This window comes from Garra rufa, unplaced genomic scaffold (assembly GCF_049309525.1).
Source record: "Garra rufa unplaced genomic scaffold, GarRuf1.0 hap1_unplaced_665, whole genome shotgun sequence".
NCBI classification, from domain to species: domain Eukaryota; kingdom Metazoa; phylum Chordata; class Actinopteri; order Cypriniformes; family Cyprinidae; genus Garra; species Garra rufa.
In genome coordinates, this window is record NW_027394930.1 from 1 (window position 1) to 11,767 (window position 11,767).

Consider the following 11,767-nt stretch of genomic DNA (forward strand, 5'->3'; position numbering starts at 1 on the left):
ATCGTCACGCCATTATGGAATATAAGCTTAGAACAAACAGGTACGTGTTCATCTATTTCTATCACTGTTATTAGAAACAATATTATCAAACTGTTTTATTTTGTCGGTTGATACTGATGTGTTATTATGACAGAATGCACGATTGTAAGGCTAAATGAGATGACCGCGCTATCAACTGAATTAAACGGCAAACAAACAGGTAAGTTAACTTTTTCGTCCATTTGCATCAGTCTAATTAGAAACAATTTTTACAACTGTTTTATTATGTCGACTGATAGGCCTACGGGTGAATTTATGATAAATGTATAAGTCAGAGTCTCCCTTCTCTCTGAGGTTAAGAGAAATTTTACATAAAATTAAATGTATTAAAATGCCAATAAGTCAAATAAAATAATTTTGCCATATAAGCACATTAGAACACATAGGCTAGCTAGCTTTTTTGGGCATACATTTAAGTTTTGGTGTTTTTCTCTTTGTTTTAGGTTTGTGCTGAATTTGCACAGATAACAACTGTTGCCTTAATTTCAAAATTCTTCTCAAAGCTGGATGAACACACTCCAAGTCTTCTGAGGATCTTTGCCAAGAAAGGTGAAGCTCAGGGACAAAGGATAAGGAAACTTCCTGTGCCACTTACAGGGGTATGATAACTGCAAAAATGTTTTTTCTAGATAAATTAATCATTTGTTTCTCACTTATGATTTGTGTGACTTGAAAATGTATTAGTTAATTGGTACATGTTGCTAATTTTCTTTATTTTCCCTAGTGTGTCTGTATTAATGTTAAGACGGAGTGTGTCCTCAAAGCCCTGTTTGTCTACCTAAATGAGGATCCTGACAATCTCATCAAGGAGTACATGGTATTATTGCCTGAATATTCTGACAATATTTTATGTATAACAATACATTTTTTTTTTTTAGTACATTAGTATTAATGTACTTTGTTTCTGTTTATAGGATGTCGATTTTTCCAACGCTGAAGCTGCACTCAAAGAAATGGTGATGGGCGTTTTTGTCATCGGATGTGAAGTTGGAGATGAACCTGCAGATGTTGGAGTAGTTCTTGAAGGAGTTACAGCACTAGAAGGGCTTGGTAATGTAGCTAATGGTGTTGCATTGCTGATGCTGATTGCTTGATGGACACAAACTTTCCACCCCAGTTCGAGCCCTCAAGACCAAGCTTTTTACACCTCATAAAAGGACTGATGAACAGACTGATCTTTACCTTGAAACTGTGTTTTGTGTGAAATGGTCAAAACATGTTCATGTTTTATGTTCACACATTTTTAATGCCTTTATTGATTTGATTTTTATTTTTCATTTGTACGTCAAGGCAAATGTGAAGAGGAATAGTTTCCTTAATTACATTTGTCCTTAACTCAACCAAAGAAGGTCAAGGAAAACCATCAAGGGTTTCGGTGACTCATGGGTTAGTTAATGGTGACTATTTAAATTTAAAAAAATGTTTTTGTCAAACTTGTCCTTTTAAACACTTTTTTTCAATGACGGTTTTAAAGGGATAGTTCACCCAAAAATGGAAATGTGATGTTTATCTGCTTACCCCCAGGGCATCCAAGATGTGGGTGCTTTGTTTCCTCAGTAGAACACAAACAAAGATTTTTAACGAAAACTGGTGCAGTCTGTTAGTGATTTAATGGAAGTGGTTAGGCACCAAGCCTTTGAAAGTAACAAAAAACACTCACAGACAAATCCAAATTACATCATGTGGCTCGTGACGATACATTAATGTCCTAAGACACGAAACGATCGGTTTTTATGATAAACTGAACAGTATTCATATAATTTTTTCTACCTTTGATACACAGCCACGTCCATCTGTCCTGAGCACGAGCTCATCATTCGGCTCGTCACCCGTGTACGCGCTCTGGTGTAGTTTACGCAAACGCCGAAAGCGATCTGTCGCATACGACACTCATTGTTTACACAGTGCACAGAGATTTTGGGTATATTGGCTATTCAAAACGGTAATTACTTGCTGTAAGTGTGTGTGTGTATATATATATATATATATATATATATATTCCGGCGTTTGCGTAAACTACACCAGACACTGGTAACGAGCCGGATGATGAGCTTGTGCTCAGGACAGATGGACGTGGCTGTGTATCAAAGGTAAAAAATTATATAAATACTGTTCAGTTTCTCATAAAAAACAATCGTTTCGTGTTTTAGGACATTAATGTATTGTCACGAGCCACAGGGTGTAATTTGGATTTGTTTGTGCGTGTTTTTTGTTACTTTCAAAGGTTTGGTGCCTATCCACTTCCATTAAATCACTAACAGACTGCATCGGTTTTCGTTAAAAATCTTTGTTTGTGTTCTACTGAAGAAACAAAGTCACCTACATCTTGGATGCCCTGGGGGTATGCAGATAAACATCACATTTTCATTTTTGGGTGAATGATCCCTTTAATGGCTTATGACTGTTCTTCAACGAAAGAGGTTTTAATGACAATGTATTTTAAATAGTTTTCAAAGATGTTCCACATAGCACACATTGTGTTTTGCTTTTCCTTTACAAAAATAATCCTTACACATTTTGGAATTAGAATACATTTACAGACAGCTTGATGGACACAAGCAGTTTGATAAAGTTTTGCACTTCAGTGGAGGCCTGATGAACAAACATAACCCAAACATAATATTATTTTTTTCTTTAGAATCGGAGGTTATTTTCTTTTTGTGAAATGCATTAAAAGCAAACACACTTAGCTATTTATTTATTTTTTATTAATGGGTTGTTTTACATGTAGGAATGTAAACCTGTTTTTTTCATTTTGCACTGTAAAGGAAAACATTTCTGTACACATTTGTGTTTATATAAATTGTCAAATTCAGGCTTAATGTGTTTATAAGTGTTTGAAATGTTTTTGAAACTGTGACACCTGCTTAAGCTGTTCCCTAGTAAAATGAATTTATTACATATTTGCTGCCTCTGTAGTCATCATTGAATTATGGGGAAAAAACGGGTGATATTCATTATTTAATAACATATAGTAGTAACTTGACTAAATGGGATTAATTAGAAGTGATGTAAACATATCGGCATAACATCAAGGATTAAATTTAAGATAACACGATTAATTGAAGTTCAATAAAAACCATTGATTCAAGTTAAAAATAAGTATTTAAATCTTGTTGAGTGAATGTCAACTGTTCATGTTAAATGAACACAAATATTTGAAGCTGGTTTAACATCATCCATTGTTGTTAAGATAATGTGGTGTAATCACGTGGAACCACTGTCCACGATTAAATCATGTTCAACCAAAGTGCTATTTTTTTGAGTGTACAAATATACAAACAAATATTTAAAGTGCATTTAGAATGTACTTACACCCCATCATTTAATTTTTCTTTATATGTTATGTTTCAACCTTATGTTAAAATGCTACTACACTCCTCTCTTGATAATGACAAAACTCAAAACAAATTTGAGATAACTTTGTGAAATTATTGAAAAATAAACACTGAAATGTCACACTGACAAATTATCAGCTATGACCACTGATCTTATAATTTGTTTATTATTATTTTTTTTAAACAAATAATGCAAAATAGAACAATATTAACAATACTGCATAAAACATCTTATCAAGCAGACTTTAAGTACTGTAGCAATAAAAAATACCATCTGAACAGAAAAAGGAAAGAGATAGGGGGGAAAACTATTCTAAATAAATATTTATGTTATATGACAGATCTAAGAAGAAGCAAAGAATTCCCGTTTTGGTAACCCTTTATAATAACTACACGCTATGACTCATTAGTTAGTAAATAGTCAATTCATCATTTATAAATCATCATCTCTACATTAGTAGACAGTAGTCAGCAGTTTATAAATGCAGCTACAAATGTTTTATTCCTGATTTATAAGCATATCTATAATGATTTTAAAAATGATATTTTCATAATGTATTCATGATCAATTAATCATTTCTAAATGAGGTATTATGGTATTAACAGACCAGTTATTTAGGAGTCGTCAGAGGTTAATAAGATCATTTAGAAAGTGTAACTAAATGATTATTAAACTTTAGATGCACATTTATACATATTATTTAGACATACAATAGTTACTTAGCGTGTTAATAAATGCTTTATTAACACATATTCTTACTGTAATTCAGGTAGGTATAAAACATTTAGTAGTTGTCAGTTATCTATTTTTGTGAGCTCATCTAAAGTAAAGACTATGCCTGGTAAAACTTACAAAGCAGATCTAAAAGCTCAGCTATCTTCTAAACAGAAAAAGGAAACAAACAATACAGAATATACAAATATTTATTTCAAGTTTTCAAAAAAAAAAAAACTGTACAATTGTATACTTGTTATAAAATTAAAAATAAACCTCTGTAATGTCATAGAAAAAAAAAAAAATCCTGTACACCTCCAGAAAACATAACTTGGCAGTAACATAAACCTTAGCCTCTGCAATGTTATATGAAGTTTTTTTTTTTTTTTTTTTGTTTAGTTAGAATGTAGAATATATTTGAAATTTGCCACACTTGGCACTTTTTTGTGACTCACTGCTTGCACTGAATATTAACTTAGCCATGAAACTGAAACAAGAAAACCTTCTTACTACAGCAAAGTATCTTGCTTCCTCTTTTTTTTTTTGTTATTTTGTTGACGCATATTCATTTTGTTTGCTTTTTATCATTCAAGAATAAATAAGTATCGTCCACCAACTGAAATTCTGAGATGTCTAGGCCTGCAAAATATCAATAGGTAAAATTTGCAATATAAAACCAGAAATGGACTCAACGGGCAAGAATAGGCAACTTTGGTGATGCACTGCAAAAATGATTTTCGTAGATTTTGTGTCTTGTTTCCAGCCAAAATATATAAAAATTCTTAAATCAAGAAGGATTTTCTAGACGAGTAAAAATTATTGTCTTGTTTGAAGAAAAAACAAGTAAAAAATAAGTGTGTTTTTGCTTGAAACAAGCAAAATAATCTGCTAATGGGGTGAGAAAAATAATCTTGTTTTCTGTTTGAAATAACAACGTAACCAATTAATCCACTTAATCAAGATTGCTAGAAATATCCAGGTAGGCACATGTTCAGTATTTATGTCTTAACAGTTGAGAAAGTAAATGCATGTGTATATTGGATCTGTGCATTTGGTCATAAAGTGAAAGCAGACTAGTAATAAACCTGCTGCTGTTGAAGACTTTCTTGACATGTTATAAATGTCATAAACTGTCATCAGATTACTGATCTCCTGAGTGACTTAATTTTTTTCTCAAGCATTTATTTTTTCTTTATAATTAAATATATACATACACTGTGTGCATAATTATTAGGCACGTTGATATTGTGGTCATATTTTATTTAAGCACATTTGACCAATTCCAAACCATATCAATCTTGATAACTAATATTCATTTTGTATTTAATTATTTATAAGTCATATATAATTGTCCACGAAGGCTGGAAGTGAAAAACTCCTTATTTTCAGGTATGCAGAATTATTAGGCACATTTTCTTTTGCAGATAAAATGAACAGATTTACCTCAGACTGAAAACTCAAAAACTATTAAATGGCCATAAGAAGGATGCAATACTAATGCAATACTGGAATTTGCAAAGTTAAGACATGAACACCGGACAGAAAAACGCTTGTTGCGTCTGCATTGTCAGAAAAAAAAAAACAGGTGGAGGAGAAAAGATGCATGATAATTGCAAAAAAATAAGGATTAATGTTAAGAATTAGATATGAAACCATCAGGAACCATTTAGTCTCCAGCGCCACCGTTTTCCAGAACTGCAACCTACCTTGAGTCTCCAGAAGTGCAATGTATCAGGTTCTCAGAGACTTTGCTTGGGCAAAAAATCCTAAAAAATGTATAGGGTTTATAGACAGATGAGTTGAGAGTGGCTCTTGAAGGACCAGCACCACATCCTCTTGTAGCACTCTTTCAAAAATATATTTTCCAGAATCTGGCAGTAAGTTTTAAGAGTTTATTTTGGTCCATCTCTGCAAGACAGACATTTCAGGAGATGGACTAAAACTGAAGTCCCAAAACTTACTGCCAGATTCTGGAGGATAAACTTGAAAGAGTGCTACAAGAGGATGTGGTGCTGGTCCTTCAAGAGCCACTCTCAACTCATCTGTCTATAAACCCTAGAAAAAACAGTCAGAATGTTATCCTTATTAATTCAGGGTCATTTTTTAGGATTTTTTGCCCAAGCAAAGTCTCTAAGAACCTGACACATTGCACTTCTGGAGATTCAAGGTAGGTTGCAGTTCTGGAAAACGGTGGCGCTGGAAACTAAATGGTTCCTGATGGTTTCATATCTAATTCTTAACATTAATTATTCTTACTTTTTTGCAATTAACATGCATCTTTTCTCCTCCACCTGTTTTTTCTGACAATGCAGACGCAACAAGCGTTTTTCTGTCCAGTGGTCATGCCTTAACTTTGCAAATTCCAGTATTGCATTAGTATTGCATCCTTCTCATGGGCATTTAATAGTTTTTGACTTTTTTAGTCTGAGGTAAATCTCTTTTTTTTGGCTAATTTTATCTGTAAAAGAAAATGTGTTTTTCACTTCCAGCCTTCATGGACAATTATATATCACTTATAAATAATTAAATGAATAGTAGTTATTAAGATTGATGTGGTTTGGAATTGGTCAAATGTGCTTGGAAAAAAAAAAATGACCACAATATCAACGTGCCTAATAATTATGCACACAGTGTATATTTACATATACATAAACCCCCAGTTTCACAGATAAGGCTTAAGCCTAATAGACCTTTTTCACAGAAACCGGAAATACGCAATCACAGGGTATGCAGACTTCCTGTGTAATGTCAACACAGCAGAAAGCCGGGTAATTTAAAATTAAAATGGAGAGAGTCTACACAACTTCCCTCACTGGTTTGCCTAAGATAACTTTTGCCGACCTGATAAGAGTCGTGGAGGAAAACTCCATCACAAAGAGGAACAAATTGGATAAAGGATATAAATAGGGTGACCAGACGTCCCGAAAAATTCGTGACAGTCCCGAAATCTAACCTGCTGTCCCGAATCCCACTCTAATTGTCCCGAAAATTAAACTGGTCCGCAGCGAAATCAAAGTAATAATTTAATGACTTATGCAGAGTTCCATAAATACATCCTGGGAAAGACGGGAGTGCTGGCAGCAGTGAAAAGCTCTGCAAAATATGCTGATGTCGAGCCTCCACAACCTCGGTAGGCTATATAGCTCAAGTGTGAATTTAAAGTTATATTGTTTCTATTAATTTATCTAGGCTATATGCACAAAGACAATACGACCTTTTTGCTTTATAGAGTAGATGAAGAGAGCGCAAGTTGCAGCAGCCGTTAGGACAGTTGAAAGTGCAGGCAGGAGTCGCGTGAAGTCAGACCGGTCGAGGGCGAGGCACCGTGTTCAAAATAATACTTCTATAGCCTACGTATTAGGCCATGTCAATTTATATGCATATGTACTTGTTAATAAAAATATGATTGGTTCATTAACTTCCGTTTGAAGTATAAAAATGCCTAACGTTACTTCTATATTATATGTAGGCTACTTATATTAATAAAAACATGAAATTATCTTTATTCATTACACCCCCCCTCCCGAATTTCAACCAATCTCATCTGGTCACCCTAACTGAACCAGATCTTAAGGGAAGGGTGTCTAGAAGACCTTTTGAGAACACAAATTTTGTGAACCAAAACAGGTCCAATGGTTGATGCACCAAATGACTGAAGGTAGATTTGGAGTCACAATTGATCTTAACATAGCAAATAAATGAGCAACTTTAGGTAGCTTGGCATGAAACACTGAGACAGTGTAAGGTTCTACATGGTTTATTAAAAGACAACTCAATCATACAACCAATCTCACTTCTCCACTGGAAACAGTTTGTCCAATAGTGGAGGTCCTCACAGCAACATCCCTTCCTAAAAAAGGAGAAAAAGTAGTGAGAAAGGCCACGAAGTCACAAATCAAGTGGAAATAGTTACTGCGCGCACTTACTCTTCCTGCCACAGCTTTGCTCACAGGAGCCAGAAGAGGGATGGCACACCGCTGTACTGCAATGGATGAAGATCTGAAAGAGAAAAGGGTTAAGCCATAGAACCCATTAAAGAGTAATATTAGGGGTTCAGGAAGAGCTGAGAGCATACGGTTTCCTGCAGAGGAGCCAGTGATGCTGGATCAACAAACGTGAACATCTTGACAACGAAGCGCTTGTAGTGGGTTGGGAACTGAAGACCAGAAGCTCTAGTCACTGGAACCAGTGCGGTCAGGTAACGGTCATCATAGTAAGGGCATCTGAAGAGGCAGTTAGAGTTCCTCACAGCAGACTAGCTGGATAAAGACTGTCGGTAGACTCACCCATCAATCAGAAGATCCCACTGGGGTAGACTGAGTGGACTGGGGGTTGATGTCGCCCAACAACGTCCCAGCATCAGGACAAGGTTGGGGTCAGTCCTCTCCAGAACGCGCACCTCAACATACACAGGCTCTCGTAGGACTTTCGTGACGGGATAATCAGCAGCACCGTAGTAGGACGTGTAGGCCTCATCCCCTGAGGAACACTGGGGTTTAACCACAGTCCACTGCAACCTGGACTTTAAGACTGAAGACAAGTCTTACCTTCTGCGCAACCTTTGGTGACACATTGGCCATTGGCCAGTCTAAGCTCCACTCTGAGAGGTCCAGGAGCAGCTACTGGTGGAGGTGCAGGAACACTGTTGACCTCCACAACCAGAGCTTCCACAGCAGTACCAGAGTACCTACACTGGAAGAGAAGCCTGGACAACAAACGGTCAACTTGTAGAGTTTGTCAGAGATGGTACTTAAAATAAAGGGTATGAGTCACCTACTCAAAATGGCTGTCTCTCGTGATGGAACCAAACGGACCAACGCCTACTTCATACGAGGAGGTCATTCTGTTTTCATACACCACATATCCACTGTCCTCCTGCAAATATGAACACTGTTGGCATCCAGCCCATCATAAGCCATGCAGAATAAAGCCAGAAGCATCTCCTCACCATCATGCTCGTGCCACATGCGGTGACAGGGAACTGGTATATAGCAAAGAAAGGTGTAGAGTCCACAGGAGCGCAAGGTGGTTCACTTCCACCCACTAGACGGACCGAATCCAGACTCAGTCGAGGCAGCGTAACATCTCTAGCCACCACTACCACAAACTGACCATCTCTAATACACTGGACAGTCACTGGAATGACATACAAGAGTAGATTAATGTGGGTAACAAACAACCAAATTTCATCAGGTTTGAAACTCTTACCTGCTTTCCCATAGTAACACTGTTGTCTGTTAAAGCAGCAGTTGATAGCCTCACACTCAGCACCACTGATACCAGGTTGTCCACATTGGATCTGCTCATAATCAGCTACAGCACATTTGTCAACAGGCTCGGCCTTCACTGGCTGCTGAAGCTGAAACTTCTGAGGAACCTGCTGAGCAGATTGTTGTTGAGCTGACTGTTTAAACCGATGGTCAGATGGCTGGAACATCAGAGCTTGAGGATTCTGAGCTGGAAAACCCATTTGAGGAAGAGCACTGCAAAAAGAACAAGCCAAAACACATAGTGCTTGGAAATAACATAAATGCCACTTTCCTGCCATTACTAAACAACTGAGCATAGTTTCAGGAGGCCTTGGACTGCTATTTATACTCTGCAAATGAATAGTCGTTATCAACCACACCCCCTTTAATCAAGAACCATTACAGCTGCTCTGACTAATTAACTTTAACTTCACATTTGATTGGATGTTCTTGAACAACAGTGGCTGCATCTTACTTAGTATTTTTGTCTTGATTCTAGTGAAAATTTCTACAAATTCCTAAGTTAAGATGCATTTAAAATGCATCTTGATTTAAAAATATTTTACTTACCCCATTGCCAGATAATTTTAACTGTTTCCAGGGAGAAAAAACTAAATTAAGTGCATTTTGCAAAAAACAAGATTAAATATCTTAAATACATCTTACGGGCAAAAACGCTGTTTTTTCATGCAGCTGTGAAGTTTGAGATTTAGGCCTTTGTGTTTTTTCAGAAAACAGCCAAACATCACTAATAAGTGTTTCTTTTATAGCACTTTATCTATTTGTATCAATAGATTTCAATTACAATACATATTTTTAAGGCCAAGAGTTTTTTTCTCCTACACTGAGCCATAAATCTCCACTTCAGCAGCACTTAAACACACCACACTTTACATTTGTATTCTGTCTATATCCTGAAGGTTTTTACAGAGGGATTTGTTCATATTAGCTTGATTTTATACAACATTTTCTCCCCAAAATGGTAAGAAATACATGTTTTTTGTCTGTTCAAAGTTTTTTCCTGAATTATGGAGTGATGAAATGATATACCCCAAATTCCCTCTGTAAAAGCATTTGACACTATGTCAAAAAATTAAACAAGAATTTTGAAACTTACTTCATCCAGTGTTTAGATTTCTGGACTAGAAATGTATGCAAATAAACACATATTTCATATTATCAATGTAATCGATCAACTGGGTCAGTAAGGCGATAACTATTAGTTGTCTTTTTTACCCTATTCACTGTCAGTGTCTCGCCTTAATTTAAGAATTTTTAGAAATTTTGACTAGAAACAAGATAAAAATACTAAGATAAGCCTTTTTTTTTCTTTTTTAAAAGATAGCCATCTCATGGGGGGTGGTGCAGATGTACATGATTATTGTCAAATGCTCATTAATATTCTTAAGGGATAACTATGAATATAGGAGTTCAGAAAGACTGGATTCAATAAAACAAAGAATTTTAAATAAGAGTACTGTTGTTGTTTTTTTACGTACTTGAATTTAACACGCACCCGCACCCCGCGATCGTTATGTCCATCCACTGCACACATGCACGCGCTCCAGAGCACACTGCATTTTACTTCATCACCACTGAACAGCCATGAAGTTACAATAGCGCACGAATGATCCAACTCCTTAAAACAAGCTACAGGTGTCAAGAATCACAGAGGAACTTTTCCTTTTCAGCAATGGGATCAAAGTTACTGGCCTTAGTTCAGTGAATCGGCCCACCCTCTGTGTTCATCCCCTCTAGTGGCCCTCCATATGGGCAATGCTGCATAATTGGGTCAACAGTGTGTGCCTGCATTGGCTGTTTCTCTAATATGACTGACAGGTGCTTTATGATCCATTTGCCTCACTTTTAAACCTCTGAAAAGTGGAGTATTGCCATATTATGGTGCAAGTTTGGCTCTTAAAACATCAGTCTGACAAGACAAAATAAAGCCATTACAGCACAGACTATTAATCCGAACTCAGAATAAATTACACTAGTGAACACCATACACACTTGTGCAGTTTGTAATTTTACCATTAAGCACATTCATTTACATTACTGGACCTGGACCTTAAGTTGTTCAGAGTAATTGTTAGTCTTGAGAATTTTTGGAAGTACTGAACATATACATTTTCCCACTAAGAGTTTATCCGGGACGTTCTAAAACGCTTATGGCTTAATGTACGTAAAAAACTACCAGGAAACCCCAAATTTCTGTCAAACCTTACTTGGAACAAACACTAACTACTATAAAAAAAAACGAGTCCTTATTCCACAGATAAAGTGAATAATATCACGTTAAGCGTTTTCTCCTCCATAGAAGCCCGTTGTAAGGAAACTGCTTAACGTGGTTTAACTTACCTTAACAGCGACCAGGGAAGACCAAACTTCTGTTAAATTTCACTTATAATAAACACTTTCTGCTC

General features: G+C 36.1%; 1 protein-coding gene and 1 long non-coding RNA gene across 2 annotated transcripts; one reads left to right on the forward strand and one right to left on the reverse strand.

Annotated features, from left to right (window-relative positions):
* Positions 1-36: 36 nt before the first annotated feature.
* LOC141317295 (uncharacterized) lies at positions 37-3,254 on the forward strand. The gene is made up of 4 exons (XR_012351772.1): positions 37-199; positions 483-638; positions 764-856; positions 954-3,254. It is a non-coding gene; the product is annotated as an uncharacterized lncRNA (long non-coding RNA).
* Positions 3,255-7,868: 4,614 nt separating this feature from the next.
* LOC141317294 (zona pellucida sperm-binding protein 4-like) lies at positions 7,869-9,575 on the reverse strand (the record flags this gene model as incomplete). The annotated part of the gene is made up of 8 exons (XM_073833041.1): positions 7,869-7,942; positions 8,019-8,091; positions 8,168-8,315; positions 8,379-8,571; positions 8,640-8,797; positions 8,870-8,967; positions 9,041-9,228; positions 9,301-9,575. Coding segments are annotated over 8 exons (1,207 nt in total), but the record flags the coding sequence as incomplete, so codon positions are not given.
* Between the last annotated feature and the right edge of the window lie 2,192 nt (positions 9,576-11,767).